Below are 21,419 nucleotides of genomic sequence, written 5' to 3'. Positions count from 1 at the left end.
CTGGGGGCAGATGTTCGCAGGTAAAGGGATGACTGGAAAATGGGAAGCTTTCAGAAATGAGATAACGAGAGTCCAGAGAAAATATATTCCTGTCAGGGTGAAAGGGAAGACTGGTAGAGTCATAGAGATGTACAGCATGGAAACAGACCCTTCGGTCCAACCCGTCCGTGCCGGCCAGTGGAATGGGACTATTTGGTGCCGCCCTTTTGGCTCTAAACTGTTTTGGCGCTCATGACTTTGGCACTAAGCTGTTTTGGCGCCAATACGTATAGATAACCATCGTGTAAAAATTTTGGCTTGTCTCTCTTGCTTAGAATGTTTTCAGCCATTTCTGGTATGGGCTCTACAAGAAAACAGAAAGAAAGTTGTATTACAGCTTTCCAATGTGAAGACAGAAGGGTTTAAGTATCATCAAGGCAGTAGATGACTATTAACAATTGTTAAATGAGAAAATGATTACAAAACGAGATTTGAATCTACAGCTTTGACTATCAACTCTTGCTAGTTGAGAAAATTACATCGGGTTGTTAGTCATCCTTTCTTCTTTAACCAAACAAGACTTTTTTTTATTCTGAATTGGCGCCAAAACAACTCAGCATCAAAGTAATGAGCGCCAAAACAGTTTAGAGCCAAAACAGCGGGCCAAATGATCGGTGCCAAAACGTACCCGACCCACTGACCAGATATCCCAACCCAACCGAGTCCCATCTACCAGCACCTAGCCCATATCCCTCCAAACCCTTCCTATTCATATACCCATCCAAATGCCTCTTAAATGTTGCAATTGTACCAGCCTCCACCACTTCCTCTGGCAGCTCATTCCATACACGTACCACCCTCTGCATGAAAAAGTTGCCCCTTAGGTCTCTTTTATATCTTTCCCCTCTCACCCTAAACCTATGCCCTCTAATTCTGGACTCCCCCACCCCAGGGAAAAGACTTTGTCTATTTACCCTATCCACGCCCCTCATAACTTTGTAAACCTCTATAACAGACCTGGGCATTTTACAGCCCGCGGGCCATATCCGGTCGTTTGGTCATTCCTGTCTGGCCCGCATGATGTCAATCTTAAATTTGAACATAAATGAAAAAGTATTTACGCCATGCACACAATACAACTGTGTTGCTTTTGGTTTGAAAAGGATGCTTTTTTTATTTACGTATAGACGCAAATGTGCATGTATGTGCGTGCGTGAACAGCTAAAAGCGATGCTTGCTGGCTAGACCTCAAAATGTCAGCTCATGCCAAGACAAGTTATGTCATATCCCACAAAAATCGGCAGAAACAGTAAACCGTTTTCTGATGGAGAGTCTATTAAGGAGTGCTCGTTGGACTCTGCAGAACTAATGTGCCCGCAGAAAAAGGAGGCATTTGAGAACGTGTCCCTCTCCCGACGCACTGTAACGAGAAGGACTGGGGACATCGCGAGAAATCTGGAGCTTCAGCTAGAGCACAGAGCGGTCACCTTTGACTTTTTTTCCTTGGCTTTGGATGAGAGCTGCGACATACGTGACACAGCCCAGCTACTCATCTTCATATGTGGGATAACCACAGACTTTAAAATCACGGAGGAACTAGCAGCCATGCAGTCAATGAAAGGAACAACAATTGGTAATGATTTGTTCACGGAGGTAAATGCATGTTTGGACACGTTGGGACTAAAATGGGACAAGCTGGCGGGTGTGACAACGGATGGTTGTCCAAATCTAACGGGAAAAAATGTTGGACTTTTAAAGAGAATGCAGGATAAAGTATCAGAAATTGACCCCGAACAGAAATTGATATTTTTGCATTGTATTATACATCAGGAAGCGTTGTGTAAGTCAGTGTTAAAAATTGACCAGGTGGTTGATGTTGTAACTAAAATAGTTAACTTCATCAGGGCAAGAGCTTTGAATCACAGGCAGTTTGTTGCACTTTTGGAGGAAAATGCGACTGAACATCGTGACATAGGCTACCACACAGCTGTCAGGTGGCTCAGCCTGGGCAAAATGCTGAAAAGTGTATGGGACCTGAGAGAAGAGATTCAAGATATCTGTGTGAAGAAAGGAAATGGCATTCCACAGCTTTCAAATGCAGACTGGATTGCAGACCTTGGTTTTGCTGTTGATGTGACTGCATTTATGAATGAAGTAAATGTGAAATTGCAGTGCAAGGGCCTTTTTGTACATGAAATGTACAACTTGGTGAAGGTTTTTATGAGAAAGTTGCAGCTTCTTTCAAGCCAAATGGAGGACAACATTCTCACCCAGTTGCCAACACTGAAGGAAGCCGCACCTTCAGCTGATCACCTCCACAGGTACTCATCTATGTTAGAAGCACTGCATTTTCAAGGCGATTTCAAAACTTTAAAACAGTTGAGAATGAAATGCACATGATTTTTTTCCCCATTTACATGCAATGTGGAGAATGCAACTAGTGATGTTCAGCTTGAACTCATTGACCTGCAGTCTGACACACTTCTGGCAGAGTACTTTAGGTCAGTCTCACTGCTTGATTTTTACTCTTCCCTCAAAGAGGAGAACTTTCCCCACATGAGGAGGTATACTCAGGAGATTCTAGTCCTCTTTGGATCTACCTATATATGTGAACAGACTTTCTCAGTGATGAAGTTCAACAAATCCAAATACAGATCCTCTATCACTGATGATCACCTCTCAGCTGTCCTTCGCATACCCACCTCAGACATTCACCCAGATGTCAGTCACTTGTTCAAGCCCAAAACAGACTGGATTTTTCTCACTAGACAAGTAAAATGAACCGAAAAACATCAAAAGCACTTATTGCTTTTTGTATAGAGTTGTCTGTTGTTTGTAATACTGAACAATAATGAAACAACTTTTCATTATAGGTTTGTGAGATTAACATGTTAAAAATAAAATGAAATCCTGAAATTATTGTTTTTACTGTTTATTTCTTCTATATTTGACCTACTCCACAATTTCATATCTTGATTGTAGCAGAATATCCTTACTCTTTTCAGTGCAAAATTACGTAATTTGGTACTTTTTACAATGGGAGAAAATTAATACTGAGCAGAATTATGTTCAACTTATTGTTGGTTCGGCCCTCCAACACAACTCAGGTTTCCCATGTGGCCCCTTGGAAGAATTAATTACCCACCCCTGCTCTATAAGGTCACCCCTCGGCCTCCGACGCTCCAAGGAAAACAGCCCCAGCCTGTTCAGCCTCTCCCTATAGCTCAAATCCTCCAACCCAGGCAACATCCTTGTAAATCTTTTCTGAACCCTTTCAAGTTTCACAACATCTTTCAGATAGGAAGGAGACCAGAATTGTACGCATTTTCAAACAATGGCCTAACCAATGTCCTGTAAAGCACAACATGACCTCCCAGCTCCTGTACTCAATACTCTGACCAATAAAGGAAAATATACCAAACGCCTCCTTCACTATCCTATCTACCTGCGACTCCACTTTCAAGGAGCTATGAACCTGCACTCCAAGGTCTCTTTGTTCAGCAACACTCCCTAGGACCTGACCATTAAGTGTATAAGTCCTGCTAAGATTTGCTTTCCCAAAATGCAGCACCTCGCATTTATCCGAATTAAACTCCATTGGCCACTTCTCAGCCCATTGGCCCATCTGGTCAAGATCCTGATGTAATCTGAGGTAACCCTCTTCGCTGTCCACTACACCTCCAATTTTGGTGTCATCTGCAAACTTACTAACTGTATCTCTTATGCTCGCATCCAAATCATTTATGTAAATGACAAAAAGTAGAGGGCCTAGCACCGATCCTTGTGGCACTCCACTGGTCACAGGCCTCCAGTCTGAAAAACAACCCTCCACCACCATCCTCTGTCTTCTACCTTTGAACCAGTTCTGTATCCAGACGGCTAGTTCTCCCTGTATTCCATGAGATCTAACCTTGCTAATCAGTCTCCCATGGGGAACCTTGTCGAACGCCTTATTGAAGTCCATATAGATCACATCTACCACTCTGCTCTCAGCAATCCTCTTTGTTACTTCTTCAAAAAACTCAATCAAGTTTGAGAGACATGATTTCCCACGCACAAAGCCATTCTTTGATTAAGCTCCACATTTCAATTGTGCCCATCCCCTGCAGTTTCCTTCCCCATCCTATGCAACCTAAATCTTGCCTAATCGCATTGTAATTGCCTATCCCTGAGCTATAAATCTTGTCCTGCGGTATATACCTATCCCTTTCCATCGCTAAAGTAAACATATCCGAATTGTGGTCACTGTCACCAAAATGCTCACCTACCTCTAAATCTAACACCTGGCCGGGTTCATTACCCAGTACTAAATCTAATGTGGCCTCACCCCTTGTTGGTCTGTCTGCATTACTGTGTCAGGAAACCCTCCTGCACGTATCGGACAAAAAATGACCCATCTAAAAGTACTTGAATATAGTATTCCCAGTCAATATTTGGAAAGTTAAAGACCCCATAACTACCCTGTTAATGACACTCCTATCCAGAACTATATTTGCTACACTTTCCTCTACATCTCTGGGATAATTCTGAGGCCTACAGAAAACCCCCAACTGGGTGACCTCTCCTTTCCTGTTTCTAACCTCAGCCCAAACTACCTCAACAGATGACTCCACAAAAGTCCTTTCTGCCACTGTAGTACTGTCCATGCCACCTGTTAACCCAAACTGAGATATTGTCAAGATCTTATTGCATTTGGACATGGACCACTTCTCTATCTGAGGAGTTGTGAGTGGTGCTACACATTGTACAATCATAAGTGGACATCCCCACTTCTGACCTTATGATGGAGGGAAGGTCATTGATGAAGCAGCCGAAGATAGTTCATCCTAGGAAAGCTATCCTGAGCAACTCCTGCAGAGATGTTCTGGAACTGAGATGACTGATTTCCAAAACCATGACCATACTTAGTTTCAATTGAACCCTCCCCCTCACTAATTAGTCTAAAATCAGACTTCACCACAAGTGTTTGTAGAAATTGGCTGAAATAGATTTAAGCTCATAATTCTCTCGCATGAGTAGGTAAAGCAAGGATCGTAAAGATTATTATTAACCATAGTGTAGTTCTGGCTTTTGCATTGTCTTACCCTTACTTCTGGACATAGTGAAACAGACAGCCTTGGAGAAAAGGGTGTGACTCTGTCTTGCAGGTCTCTGCAATGCTGGGCTAACGAAAGTTAGCATAAAGTAAGTAGACTCAAACTCCGATGTTTGTTTGTTTCTTCAAATGCTACTTTACAGAACCAAACTGCTTTAGGCACTATGTATATGAAGATATGATATGAATAAAGTACAGGTTTGGAATAAAAAAAAATCTGAAAAGTGAAAAAAAATCACGGAAGGTAAACAATGTCTACCTTGGAGCTGAAGTTATTGTATTTATTGTATCACATGCTGGGGAAGAACTACCAAGTTTTTTTTGTCAACGGTAGCTAAAGAACTCCCACGAGTTTTGCGCACGTTGCAGTGTTACATGACCCATTTGCTTCCATTTTGCTTCTGACTTGGCTCACACAGAGTTCAGAAGAGGGAAATGGCAAGCAGCAGAAGTGGGAAGGAGGCAGCCTAGGGAGTGGGAGGAGTGATGAGCTGGAGAGGCAGCAAGCAGCCTACAAAGTGGTAGCACACTCCTGTCACAGTTTAAATTTATTCATTTGAATAGTTAGTTTGTCTATGAATTCAGGCATTTAGGAACGTACAGTACTTCAGTCTCCAGGGTGTAATGCTTTTTCTGCCAGGAAAACCAAGTACAGTTTTTACATCGGTCGTAACAGAAAAATCAGATTTGCCTCATGTTTTCTCATTTAAAGCTGCACTCATCAGGAATGTAATTAAAAAGTTAACTGTCAAATTTGTTTATTATTCTTTCCTCAAAGATGCAAAGAATCCAAAAATGCAAGAATCCAAAAGCAGAAGTCTCTATATGTATATCCCTCATTCCTAGCATAGAAAAATCAAGTCTAAACACACTTTCTAGCATTTTTAACAACCATCATTTCTCTAACTGGCTGGCAGTGGGCAAAATCAAGGAACTGAAATTTCTTCCAGGAGATGTACCACCACAGGTTTTTGATTGTTCAAGAAGAAAACAAGCAATACAACTCGTTGAAAGCTTACCCTAAGACTGAATGACTTCCATTCTGGTGATCATAAATAGAGCACTGGTCGTGAAGTGAACTTTGCTAACAAGTCATTTTTGGTCTTTAGCCTTCAGTCTGCCTGATGCTTATAATAACAATGTGGCACAGTACAATATAGAAGCCTTCTCTGTATGGGTGGTAAACAAAAGCCGCACAGTATCCTGAACCAATTTTCCAATTTAAAATTCCTGCTACATTCGGTTAAGCATCTTATAAACACCAAATTACCTATTAAGAGACGGAGACATGAGACACGTTGCAGTCAGGCACCTATTCTTTTGAATTATTCAAACGCTAATTCAGAAGAGGCTTTGCTAATTGCGAAACTGCATCTTAATTAAGTGTCATGGCTGATGGATGAGGAACAGAATTGCAACCGAGCACCTTCACATCTGAAACCTGAAAAAGGCCCGACAATCCAACCCAACAATCATGTGATTTGTGAACAATAAAGGCTCTCGTATGGATATAGCACATTATCACACTTCTGAAAACATTTCAAACATTGGATTGTTTTTTAAAAGCTCTTTAGACAGTGGCTCATTTTCAAAACAACATCAAATTATTAAATAACAAGAGAACCTGTTTTAAGATATTGTTTAAGGAAATGTGATGTCCACCACACAAGGACAAACTCCCCTTCTTCAAAATGTACCCTGGGACTTTTACATATGCATGAGCATGCAAAAACGGACTTGATTTAATGTTTCATCAAAAATACAGTTGTATTTTGTTGCAACAAACTCTCAGCACTTTTCTGCAACATATATAGTGCAAAAGATGTGGCCAAGTCACCTCTGGGTTTGCATCTTTGCAGTTCAGATCACGTGACGATATTCTATTGGGGTTGACAGGGTAGAAATACCAAAAATGCAAGACAGTTGCAAGCTGACATAATGGAAGTTTAAAGGTTAAACTAATGGTTAGGTTGGTTTATGACTTTATCCATTTTATGGTTTATCCATTTCTTATAATTGCATAGCAAGGTAAAATTCAGGCAAAACTTCCTACCAATAATGGACCATGCTCGATATTATGCATTTTTGATTACTCACCGTCTGTCTGAGATTTGCTCAAGAACATGGTACTAGCACGAGGGTGATCCGAAGGGTTAAATTCCATGTTTAAATCTAAGGAAAGAATTGAAAAAATAAAATATTTACTATTCAGGCAACATAGTAGCAAAATCAGCACCTCATCCAAGTCTAATAGTAGACCTTTATTGAAAATACAGTATACAGAGAAATCACCACTGAAAGGGAATAGACAGCTTCCCACCCTCCTTACAGATACAGTGAGTAAAATGTGCAGCCAACTGGCAGTTTCAGACCAACAAAAAGATGAACTACCATTAGCTCAAGCCATCCACCATGACTGCTGAGTATACAATCTACAGGATGTTCTGCGGCATATCAAGGCTCTTTTAGCAGCGATTCACAAACTGGTTACCTCCATCACATCGACCAACAGAGCAAGAGATGCTCTCGTCACATAACTCCAGCGTGTATCATCACTGCTTTATAGGTGCTGGATCAAGCTCTTTGAATTCTCTATCGAAGTCACATCCTGAGTTTGCCATCTTCATTTCCCATGATCACATTGCCACTCATCCATCTCCTGCCCCCAGAATAAACAAGGACATAATCCAACAACACTGGAGGCTGGAGGCCTGTGCAGCTGTATCAAGCCCCACTGCCCCAGGCTTTCCAGAACCCTGATTTTCTTTCTTTGACTGACTTCTGGGCAATTGGGGATGGGCAATAAATGCTGGGCTAGTCCGTGACACCTTCATTCTGTGAATGAATGAAAGAAATATGCAATTGTCTATTGGAAGTTACTTCTACTTCCACAGTCCACTCAGACAATGCATACCAGGTCAACATAATGATGCAAGAATATTTTACTCAATGCTATTGCATGATGGGATACATGGATAAGAAAGCCATGGAAATGCACTTTCTGTGCAAGAAGTCTAATCGTAAACTTTTATTTGAAATACAGCATATAAAGTTCACAAGAGAAATCACTACTGATTGGGAAAAAAAAATAGCTTCCCATTCTCCTTACTGATACAGTGAGTAAGACATGCAAACTGGCAGTTCCAGACTAAGAAAATAATGGGCTAACAAATTCACAGCTACCAACTAAACTTAGTGATCACTGTCCACTTCAATGTCCACAGAGGCAAAACAAGTTGAGGTGCACAATGACTGAATAAGTGCCTATCTGAAGACCTACACAAATAGGTCACTGGAACACCATTCTTCACAAACGTAAGTCACATAAAAGGAAACAAAATTCATATCTAACTGTGATGTATATTTTCTTTTCTGATTTAATTGATAGTAAATAAAATGCATTCCATTTGCTATCAATAAAAGCCAGGCCAAATCACACAAACAAAAATCGTAAATGATTTATAAGCCATCTGTGCCAGTTAAATAAAGTGAAAATCAAGTGGATAGGTTGGAAGTTAATTGATAAAGTGATGGCCTGATTTCAAACAAAATATTTTTTGCATGTGACTTAGAGTTAATCAAAACCTGGCACATTTCAGTAGCAAGGTCACTGTTACAACAAGTGATTATCACAGCATTCCAAACTCAGAGTCAAGTGTGCTTTTCCTGAATAAACAGAGAATGTTTCACATGCATTCACTGAATGTGTATTTTGTAAGTGAAAATGATGACATGGTGACATCTCAAGCTGAGTTATAGAAGTTACCAGCTGACCTGACATGGTCATAAAGGCATAGGTGCAGAAGATCATTTAGTGGGATCGAGATCATTCTATCAGAGAAGATTACCTTAACCCCTTCACATGTAACCTTCAAGGACTCCCAAGCTCTCACCTCTAAGACTCTCTTTAAAGATCTTCTCTAAGAATCAACCTTCAATATTTACTACTCAATGTCAGTCGTAAATATGCTCTTTATTAGCTTTATCCTTTATTTCTCATACTAAAACTGCAATTTAATGCAAAACAGTATTTTGGTTTTATTAGATGATCATGATCTCAAGGTCTCCAGGACTTGAGCACAAATCTTTCCTGAGTGCAGCAGTGAGCAATCATAGTATTGTCAGAAATACCAGCTTTCAAATGATATATAAAATAAAGGACACATTTGATCCCTCAAATGGATAATCCCCCAAATGTAGCGATGAGCAAGGAATCTTGACCAATACGTATCACTCAACCAGCAAGACCAATAATGAATTGTCTGATAATAAATTATCTCAGTTCATTGTTATTTGTGCCATCTTATTGTGCATAAAAAAACTGCTGCACTTGCCTACACAACAGAAATACTGCATGTGTTGCAATTTTCTTTTGAAACATGCTGAATGTGCAAGAGTCACTATAGAACCATAGGATTATCCTTCCTTTTATTTATTCCCACCTCAGAAATAGTTCACTTTCATCCACCTCGTTTTAAGAAGTTAGATTTCTTTCCCCCCCACAAACTTTCCTTACAACTCAGCCCCATTTATCAGTCACTTAAATACATCTGCCCATCCCTTCCAAAAATTAAACACTGTTTCAGTCAAATAGAGTGTAGCTAAAAACAAAGCAAATAAAATGTGTTGGCAATCACAAAGTTGCAAAATGCAGAATTGTCTCAGAATTTGGAGCATGCTTCAGTTTCACGCTGGTCATGGTATTACTTGTGACGTTATCACTTATTGTAATTACTTACTGTTAAAAAGGACTCTATAACAACGTGAGATTGTAAAGACGTTTGTCTCTATTTTGTTTACCTTATAATTTTTATACTATTATTCAACGTAAGCAAGGAATCTGATGTGTACCGCTGATGCTCTGACTTGACAAGGGAGTTGCTATGGTTACAGCTCGCCTTCACAAATATGTTGTTTATGCTGCTAGTGACATGTAGAAATAATTTTATCATATGGAATAATCTCCACATTTTAAACATTAGCTACTCAGTATGTACCATATACTTTCTGAGCAATATATATTTTCTTTAAATGGAGGATACCTACTTCAAACTCATTTGAGACTTCTTTCCCCTGATTTTAAAGTGAAGTGAATGCAAACGAGAATGGAACAGCACTGTGAGCAAATTAATGGGTGATTAAGGAAAAGCGTTAGGGTATGACTTCAACTTTTGTAAACATTTCATTCATGTGATGAGAGCATCGCAATGATGACATTTAGGAGCAAGTTACTCAAGAGAAAGTAGAAAATAAACATTTTGAGAAAACGCCGTTTGGAAGAATGGATAGACAATTGTACATGAAATACAGTATCACTGAGTATGAGATGGGAGAAAAAATGAGGAATGGTGTTGCGTACATAATGGAAAAACACAAAAAAGAGATTTGAGGGCATGATTTCCTGAAAGTGAGACTGCAGGTGTACAAGACCAATGAAATTGTGTGTTTTATAAATATGGAATTGTTTTTAGTCCAAACAATCCCAATTATGAATTTAAACAAAATATTTGCTGGACCATTTATACTGCCAAATACACTTTATCAAACTTCATGATACAAAGTACAAACGAGGGAACTATATTTCATGAGGAAAATAAAATCATTACTGCAGATGCTGGAAATCTTAAATAAGAACCAAAACAAAATTGGAAAAACAACAGGCCAGGTAGCATCTCAGAGTAGAAACAGAGTTAATTTTTCAGATCCATGACTGTACAGCACAGCTGAAAGGAAATAGAGATGTTCAGAGTTTTTCAGCCAGTGGAACACAGGAGAGAGTATGAAGAGCAAAGGAAAAGGTCTGCAATGGTGTGGACACCAGGTGAGGTTACCTGACAAGATATTTCATTATGCAAAAGTCAACAAGTGTGGTAAATGAATATGGAGCACAGCTTATATCCAAACAGGTCAGCAATAGCTGGTTAAAAACAGTATGAAGGGATGCAGAAAGAAGACAGATGAGATATTTTATTGGATGAAAGACCTCAGGTATTAATACTCTTTCAAATGGATCAAAAGAATAATAATATTTAATAGCAAAATTATGAAGAGTCCCAACTACTATTGTAAATTACTGAATAGTAATTGCAAGTGGGAAATCTGGTTGGTTTTCCCTATTCCTTATCACGGTTAGCTTTTAAAAAATTAGTAGGAAACCAGTTCTCTTGGAAAACTGACATATTTTAGAAAGATTTTGTTTTATTCTTGAAATTGCTTTCTACAGCCTCAGTTGATCAAGAAAGGAAAAGAAGGGCAGCCTCCATGAACAATTTGGAAACATAGCAGGATTTTCAGTCAAGTAATTCAGTCAGGATTTTGAGCCCTGCAACCAATAAAATAATAAATGAGTCTTTAATTCAGAAAAGGTGCAACCCTGATCTCATTTACATTGTGGAAAGGTCTCCTGTCACTTTAAATTATGAAATGATTAATCATCTCTGGGCAGCAGTCAAAATTAGTGTGAGAATCCAAAATCTCAGGACTTTCAGTGTAAAGTCATTATATGGTAATATTAAGTGGCAATTGCAATATCGCTAGCATGCTTCAGGACAACCTGAAGCCTCCAGAGATTTATTCCAGCCTGTATATGATCATTACTTCAGTTGAAGTCTTAGTATTTTGAACTAGCAATCCTGGCTCTGTGAAAATTGACCGAAAACATGACCAAGATGTAGAAATTGCTACATTGATGATCGGTTGCTATTCCATCTACGGGCCACATATGCATCGACTACCATCTCATTCCAAATCATAATGAGCACTGCATTTCAAAAACTTTACATGTCTGTAAAATATCATTTTTGAGTTGTCAAGAAACACAAATGGCAGTAACCATCGTTGATGTCACTGTCAGTGTCCACTAGCCATGTGGTCTAAGATCATGAAAAGCCCTAAAATGAACACAGGTTAATACCTGACTCTGTTCTTAGAATATCTCTTCATTCCAAAGCAATGGGCAGCATGGCTAAAAAGAAGTAGATACTGGACAAGGCAGACAATGGGGCAACCACTTCATTCAGGGAACATGTTCAATTGGGTTTAGTAATAACAGCAGCTTACCAAGGCATCCATAACAGAATGGCAAGTCAGAAAGCACTGCTAAACTTGCAAAGCTAAGACCCAGAAAAAGGCTTGGCATTTAGCCCAGGTTTTTACCTCATCCCTTCCCAAATTATACAGTACAGTATTTGAGACATTGTTTACCAGTTAAGCATTATTTGGTAATTAAAATGTGGCACTCCAGCCTCCAGCTAATCCAACTCAATTCAGGCTGGAAACTGAAATAAAAGAGAATTTCCATGGTGAAGTTACTAAAGAGCACAAAGGGTTGGAGAAAAACAAATCGTTAAATTAACTCAGCAGGAAACGGGAAAGGAATGTCAACCTGGCACAAGAATGATGGATGAGAGGATTCGGAGAAGAACCAGAGAGAACTATGCAGAAAATAGACATTTGTAGACAAACTGAAAGACCAATTACTGATAGCTGAACACAAGTTGATCTAACCATCTAGACCTGTTAGGGGCGAGCAAGACAGTAAAGTTAAATTTGCCCAGAACGTCAGTTCTTGAAAAGCTCATTCAACTTGAAAAAACAAATTTCTTTTCATGACAAAGTCTATTTAAGATACTGATGATCACAGCTTAACAGTTCATAAAATTTCATTTACTTTAAAATTATCTTCAGGCTGTATTGCATTTAAAAGCACCTCAGTCAGCTCAGCGTTTTTCATAGCATCATAGCATGACACAGTTCAGAAGGTGGTTGTTTCAGTTCATCTCATTTTAGTTTTCAATGTCCATTTTTATCTTAATAATTAGCAACTTTCTGAGATGAATTTTAAACATGTAACTACATACCTATTATGAAAATGTGGTCAAGAGATTTTGATTTGACATAATGCACTAATGATAGAACATAGAACAATACAGCACAGTACAGGCCCTTTGGCCCTCGATGTTGCACCGATCCAAGCCCACCTAACCTACACTAGCCCACTATCCTCCATATGTCTATCCAATGCCCGTTTAAATGCCCGTAAAGAGGGAGAGTCCACCACTGCTACTGGCAGGGCATTCCATGAACTCGCGACTCGCTGAGTAAAGAATCTACCCCTAACATCTGTCCTATACCTACCACCCCTTAATTTAAAGCTATGCCCCCTCGTAATAGCTGACTCCATACGCGGAAAAAGGTTCTCACGGTCAACTCTATCTAAACCCCAAATCATCTTGTACACCTCTATCAAGTCACCCCTAAACCTTCTTTTCTCCAATGAAAACAGCCCCAAGTGCCTCAGCCTTTCCCCATACGATCTTCCTACCATACCAGGCAACATCCTCGTAAACCTCTTCTGCAACCGTTCCAGTGCCTCCACATCCTTCCTATAGTATGGCGACCAAAACTGCACACAATACTCCAGATGCGGCCACACCAGAGTCTTACACAACTGCAACATGACCTCAGGACTCCGGAACTCAATTCCTCTACCAATAAAAGCCAGTACGCCATATGCCTTCTTCACCGCACTATTTACCTGGGTGGCAACTTTCAGAGATCTGTGTATATGGACACCAAGATCCCTCTGCTCATCCACACTACCAAGTATCCGATCATTAGCCCAGTACCCCATCTTTTTGTTATTCATACCAAAGTGAATCACCTCACACTTACCTACATTGAACTCCATTTGCCACCTTTCTGCCCAGCTTTGCAGCTTATCTATATCCTGCTGTAACCTGACACATCCTTCCTCACTGTCAACAACTCCACCGACTTTCGTATCATCCGCAAACTTGCTCACCCAACCTTCTAGCCCCTCCTCCAGGTCATTTATAAAAATGAAAAACAAACAGTAATGGTCCCAAAACAGATCCTTGCGGAACACCGCTAGTAACTGCACTCCAAGATGAACCTTTACCATCAACTACTACCCTCTGTCTTCTTCCAGTCAGCCAATTCCTAATCCAAATCTCCAACTCACCCTCAATGCCATACCTCCGTATTTTTTGCAGTAGCCTACCATGAGGAACCTTATCAAACGCCTTACTAAAATCCATATACACCACACCTACTGCTTTACCCTCGTCCACCTCCTTAGTCACCTTCTCAAAGAATTCAATAAGGTTTGTGAGGCACAATCTGCCCTTCACAAAACCATGCTGACTATTCTTAATCACATTATTCCTATCCAGATGTTCGTAAATCCTATCCCTTACAATTCTCTCTAAGACTTTGCCCACAACAGAAGTGAGGCTCACCGGGCTATAGTTACTAGGGTTATCCCTACTCCCCTTCTTGAACAAGGGAACCACATTTGCTATCCTCCAGTCTTCTGGCACTTTCCCTGTAGACTACGAGGACATAAAAATCAAGGCCAATGGCTCTGCAATCTCCTCCATTGCTTCCCAGAGAATCCTAGGATAAATGCCATCAGGCCCAGGGGACTTATCTATTTTCACCCTTGCCAGAATTTCCAACACCTCTTACCTACATACCTCAAAGCCGTCCATTCTAATTAATTATGACTCAGTATTCACATCAGCAACAATGTCCTGTTCCTGAATGAATACTGATGAAAAGTATTCATTCAGTGTCTCCCCAATCTCTTCAGCCTCCCCACGCAACTTCCCACTGCTATCCTTGACTGGACCTATTCCTACCCTAGTCATTCTTTTATTCCTGACATACCTATAGAAAGCCTTTGGGTTTTCCCTAATCCTACCAACTAAGGACTTTTCATGTCCGCTCCTTGCTGCTCTTAGCTCTCTCTTCAGATCCTTCCTGGCTACCTTATAACTCTCAATCGCCCCAATTGAACCTTCACGCCTCATCTTTACATAGGCCGCCCTCTTCCCTTTAACAAGGGATTCCAATTCCTTATTAAACCATGGCTCCCTCACACTACCCTTTCCTCCCTGCCTGACAGGTACATACTTATCAAGGACACTCAATAGTTGCTCCTTGAACAAGCTCCACATATCAATTACACCCTTGCCTTGAAGCCTACTTTTCCAAGGCACGCATCCTAAGTCGTGCCTCACCGCATCATAATTTCCCTGCCCCCAGCTATAACTCTTGCCCTGCAGTTCACACTTATCCCTCTCCATCACCAGAGTAAAAGTCACCGAATTGTGGTCACTGTCCCCAAAGTGCTCACCTACCTCCAATTCTAACACCTGGTCTGGTTCGTTACCCAGAATCAAATCCAGTATGGCCTCACCTCTTGTTGGCCTGTCTACATATTGTGTCAGGAAACCCTCCTGCACACATTGGACAAACACCGACCCATCTAACGAACTCAAGCTATCGCTTTCCCAGTCAATATCAGGAAAGTTAAAGTCATAAATGTTTTCATAAATGGAACTGTCTAAAATTAATATTGTGCAATATTGGCAGAATATTGTAGGTAAAAAAGAGATAAAATCTTATCATGAAAATCCTGTGCTATCTATTATGGCATAATTAACAATTGTATTTATTTGACTTGTCTAATTTATTTCAGTTAGCAAATCTTCACCTATCCAATGATAAGGATTCTACAACTGGCCTCAGAATCCTGACATGAGGGAGTCTGGGAAAATTAGCAATGGCTCCATTCAGAATGGTTTCCAAAACCTCAAAATGCAGATCTGTAAAGGTTAGGGGAAGACAGAATTTAGACCCTTTTTACCAACTCTTCTTTGTTGTTCAATAAACCAATCAACACTCAATGTTGAAACTTGTAGAACCAGAAGAATCGCAATTTGGATCATGAGATGGGCAGGAGGAATCAGCAACCTTTGAAGAAATTGAAGAGGGAATAAGAGAATAGCCTGGATTTTATACTCATCAGCTAACCGATCTCACTGAAAGATCTAGTGATGCCTTGGACATTGATTTTCCCTTCCCTGATATTAATTTAAATCTAGCACCCATTCAAGAAGATCTTAAAGCATTCAACAATGGTGATCTTATCAAGAGAAATAAACCACCAGTCAGACTAAAGAACTCTCAGACAGGAAATGAAATACAATGATCATTTTTCATGTTTAATTAATTTCATAGAGAGTGAAATAAAGATTGGGACATAAACATCAGAAACTGAAATATCATTACTAAATAAATACAAACAGTTGAATTTTCATAACGAATAAGACTTGATCTTACACAAACATGAAATTAGTTTTCCAGAGCCAAAGAGGTTGTACAACAATACTTCTGACTTGGTACACTTCGATACAACTTTTCATTATGATGCAACATTTTACAGGATTTTTGACCATGATGTTACAGTGAAAAGGAGAAGCCCTCATTAGTTTTGTATTTTGAACACCTGCCAACTGTCAAGTTTCCATGAATTAAATGTGTCAATGTGAGTATTGGCAATTTCACCATCATTACAACTGCAAAATCTGGGCTAATATAACTGCTAATCATAACAGGGACAAAGGCTACCTTCCTTTTTGATCAAAAGCAAATACTCAGGCATCAAGGATGATTGCTGCCTTCGAACAAAATCCCATTAGCAATTAATTGTCAACTGCATGGATTTACTGCTGTATGAACGTGTGGTGAATATAAACACAGAAGCCACAAGGCAATCCAATGCTCAGTGCCATCTAAACTACAGGGACATTGCTGGGTTTATCTGTGGAACAGCTTCTTTCTACTTAGTTGATTAATATTACTGTTAATCAGGTCATAGAAGATTGTCTCAAACCGGCCACTTGCCTCACGCTGTTAAGATTATGCATTGTCACACAAGTTACAAATCAGATTTCAGTGCAAATTCAGATTTTCAGGATTTAAAAAGCATTTGTTTAATCTTCATATCATATGCAAAAAAGATGCAGTTAATACATTCTTGGATATAACAGTAACAAGCAGCAGGTTAGCTCACTTATGATCCATGTGTTCAGGAATATGTACTCTTTGAAGAAATAAACTCTACTTTTGATATATTTGACATCTTGAGAGAATACTTTGCACATCATTTATAACCCAAAACATGCAAGTTGCCAAGATTAATACATTCTTGCCATGAACTGGGAAAGCCAACATGCCAAATGTCAGAAAAATGGAACATAGACACTGCTGTCTGACTGGGGCTGAGTGCTATTTACACAAAAGCAAGCATGAAATAACTGGCCTTTGTTCTTATGCTTCACTTTCATTTCTTCTGCTTTCTAATGGATTTGTGTGTTTGCTTAATTTAAATAAAAGGTAACAGCCTTACAACCATGTATTGACACATAACTAATATTTAAGAGCAGTGCAGGTTGTTCCGCTAGAACATGCATTTCTTTGTCGTGAGTTCGCTGTAACACGATTATCGAATTGGAGACACTGTTTCTACAGCACAAAATTTAAAACATGTGTTGGCTGTAACACAATTACACCGCCAACACTTTAAGCGCTGTTCCTAAAGCGCAATTTTTCTATAATGTGGAACTGCACAACTATGCAACCATCATGTTATAGAAGAACTACTTTAACAAGAAGTGAAAGAACAATGTATGGTGGCATCTAACACAGTTGTGGTACCATGGATAGGCCAGAAATCAGGGCAAAGATACTACTTGGAAACCACCTAAAGTAGTCTCATCTCCATTGAGGCTATGACTGAGCTCCAAATGTTACAAGTGGCCTCAGCAGTAATGTCACAAAATCATCATAACATACACACTATAGAAATGGGAGCATGTAAGGAATTAGCTTCATTCTGATGATGGATTCCCTGGGGATCATATTACTTTCAGAGATTTCCCTCGCAGATTTTATCACCTGTTTTATTACATGTTTTTCTGGCAATTGCAAATATATAAACAATGATGAACAGGTCAAGACCTCCCGATACATCCAGCCGGTCTACACAATTATGATGCCTTTCAGAACACAACATGCTTTCAGGTGGGTCAGCACGCATGTGATCTCCTGAACAAGGAAAATAAACAGATTTCTAAAAACTCAATATCCATTGGGGGGGGCAACAAACAGGAAAATTCCTCACCAATCCAACTCAGATATAGCAACTCAGCCAGCATTCAAATTATTCTGTGCTACTTCAAAATATATTTTAGTCTTTGCACAAAAGAAAAACAAATGATCTAACACAATTTGTATGTCACTTTAAAAGGTCTTCATTTTTCATGCTGTCATAGAAGGGTAAAGGACTAGCTTAGGAAGACTGTTTATAGAATAATAGTGTGGACAAGGAAAATATCTCAATGTAATAATTTCCAATCACATTGCTGTTCAAACAGGATGCAATTCCAAGAGTCAGCAATCTTGGAAGTGGAGAAAGAAAAGAGAACTGGAAGCAAACTGTGGATCATGTATTAAAATTAAACTTCAAACTCTGATGAAAACTTATCAGTCCATTGTTTTAACATATTAAGGAATTGCAGTCTTGTGCATTCTAGCTTTGTTCTTCAAAAGTGTGATTGCCTTTGAGATGTATATTTAAAAATCTCAGTTTTATGACGTTGCCAGGGTTGTAGGATTTGAGCTATAGGGAGAGGTTAAGTCGGCTAGGGCTGTTTTCCCTGCAGCTTTGGAGGCTGAGGGGTGGCTTTATAGAGATTTATAAAATTAGGAGGGGCGTGGATAGGATAAATAGACATAGTCTTTTCCCTGGGGTGGGGGAGTCCAGAACTAGAGGGCATAGGTTTAGGGTGAGAGGGGAAAGATATAAAAGAGACCTAAGAGGCAACTTTTTCACGCAGAGGGTGGTACATGTATGGAATGAGCTGCCAGAGGAAGTGGTGGAGGCTGGTACAATTGCAACATTTAAAAGGCATCTGTATGCGTATATGAATAGGAAGGGTTTGGAGGGATATGGGCCAGATGCTGGCAGGTGGGACTAGATTGGGATGGGATATCTGGTCAGCATGAACAAGTTGGACCGAAGGGTCTGTTTCCGTGCTGTACATCTCTATGACTATAAACGTATAAAGGCCTGGAGCAATAATACACAATGTGGAGCATCAGGATGTGGAATCAAGGCAGAAACAATAAAGGCTAAGCCACCTACAACTGGTAGAGGTTCTCCACAGATATTTATAATATTTTGATCCATTAGATTTGCTTATCCATCAACAGCGTATTTCAAAATAATTAACTACGTGAAAGGCTAACACTTTGGCATAAGCTGCTGCTGAATTACAAGATTTATGGGTTGCTAACTTGATATACTAGCAATCATCCAAATGAGAAACAAGAGCGAGTCCCATTACTCATGTTTACAAATATAAATAGTCCTTGAGTTATCAATGCCCTAACAGCAATATAAATCCATTCGGAATGATGTGGGGAATGGGTTACGATGATGGCCGAGTCCACTTAGCAGCTTGCATCGATAACATTTCCTGCTCAGTGACATCACACTCTTATTGACAGTGCTTCAAACTGAGGGCTAATGTAGACACCAAAGCCGGGGGTAATTTCATCAGTGTCATGAGATAATACTCACAACAAGTCAGGGGAAGGTCGGCCCCATATCAAACCTTCCAAGGAAGCCTGGTGAGGGCAAGGATTGACTAGATGAGGCTACAGTATTTTTGAAATTCTGTGTAAGCCAGATGGAGCAGGAGTGCTCCCAAAACCCTCGCCCTACCCCACAACAAACACCACACAGGAATTGCAGAAGCCTCCCTGGCCTTGGGCTTGCTTATCACTTGCAGCACTGACATCAGCTACTGAAGATCTCATATGACATTAATCTAACATCAAAGGATATTCCCTTGGACTCTTGCCATGCTAAGGCTGCTGACTCGCTTTCACTGTCCCAAACCAATGGATCGGAAAGTTTACAGACACTGTACTGTGCTAATTATATGAGATTTGGAAGTTGAAATGCCCCAAATGTCTAGATTCCTCTGGGGTACCATGCTGTAATGACAGTTTCTTCTTATTGTGTTTTTTTTAAAACTGGGAACTGAAATGAGAAAGAGCTGTGTTAAAATCCACTGTTTTAATGAATGGCTGTAGTTTTGAAAAGTAAGTAATTTTACACCTTCCTGAAGAAGGGCCCATTCCCGAAACGTCAATTCTCCTGCTCCTTGGATGCTACCTGACCTGCTGTGCTTTTCCAGCAACACATTTTCAGCAATTTTACACCTATATCAGGCAGAGTTGCACAAGTTTTTGGTGGGGAGGCAGGGGCCCGTTTTGGGGGGTGTGTTGTAGTTTTTGTTGTCAACCAAAACTTGATTGATAACTAGTCACTGGTCCATAGACCAATGACCGAGATATTTTGCCTACCAACAATTGCGTGATTGACTATAAGGCAACTGTTGGCTTGACAATGGAAACACATTATGGAGTGAGAGAGAGGGAGACAGCAGACAGAGTGCATGCGAGAGCGAGAGAGAGAGAGAGAGCACAAAACGTTCACTGTAAACCTGAAGAAACTAGTTTATCTTGCCTGCAACAGTTGTTGTATACTCATTATTAACTGATAAGAAAGAAACTGTTTTATAAGTTGACCAGTTATCTTGTGTTTCGCAAACTAGTGGAAGCAACCTGAGAAAGACGATTGAAGCAATGCACTGGTCAGCAGAACAGTCAAAAGATCATTTCAATGATAATACCCGGGAAAAAAGATCACTGAACTATCCTCCCAGTTTTCCCCCTCTGTCCATAACTATGTTAAACCAGGGTTTGTCTCTGTGTATGGAAGTGGAGTTGAAAACGGGATTACTATTTTACTTAGTAATATCACGTGCTGACTATTTACTTGCAGCTATAATCTGATCACTTGCAGTCAATAGTAATACTTGTTCATCACAAACCTGATCCATGCTTTCCATCAAGTTGGGTCTGAAAGTCAGGCAAAATTGGGAATATTAAATACTTTATAAAATCTTTAACTTTTGTGATGACTCAAATGCGCTAACTCAATAAGTCATTAGAGTGACGGCACACAGCTTCCAACCCAAATGTTTTAAACCATTTAGAACATAGTTTAACACAGTTAAAATCAAAACCACAAAGTTTGTACTTGGAAACAAAATGAACACTTTTTATGTGTTCTAATTTGAAGTTTCAATTTTACCATTCTCATAAAATTGACTGATAAATTATTAAGAAGTTCAACAATCAATTGAGAATTTAATTGATTGCACTGTAAAAGGATACTTTGGACTAAATGGCAACTGGAAACAAATCTGTTAGAAACTTGAAACACATTCTTGACCATAATTTTTATTAAATGAAATACAGTTTGCCATCTAGCACCTCTCATGGCTGAAATCAAGGCACTGTGTGAGAATTTAAAAAGACATGAGGGGAAACGTAAGTGATTCATTTCTTCAAGAAAAATAATCAAACAGCCTTTATTATTCAAGTAAATGACCAACGTACT

At 39.7% G+C, this 21,419-nt stretch overlaps 1 protein-coding gene across 4 annotated transcripts in view; it reads right to left on the bottom strand.

Annotated features, from left to right (window-relative positions):
- The window catches only part of ccny (cyclin Y), a 239,501-nt gene that overhangs the window by 58,653 nt on the left and 159,429 nt on the right, over positions 1–21,419 (bottom strand). For all 4 annotated transcript variants that reach the window (XM_072576132.1, XM_072576133.1, XM_072576135.1 and 1 more), the window contains exon 2: positions 7,172–7,246. In XM_072576132.1, coding sequence (XP_072432233.1) covers positions 7,172–7,246 — 75 coding nt within the window. The remainder of the gene's footprint in view (positions 1–7,171; positions 7,247–21,419) is intronic.

Source organism: Chiloscyllium punctatum, chromosome 8 (genome assembly GCF_047496795.1).
Source record: "Chiloscyllium punctatum isolate Juve2018m chromosome 8, sChiPun1.3, whole genome shotgun sequence".
Taxonomy (NCBI): domain Eukaryota; kingdom Metazoa; phylum Chordata; class Chondrichthyes; order Orectolobiformes; family Hemiscylliidae; genus Chiloscyllium; species Chiloscyllium punctatum.
The sequence above is the reverse complement of the archived record's forward strand: the minus strand, read 5'-3'. Positions and strand labels throughout refer to the sequence as shown.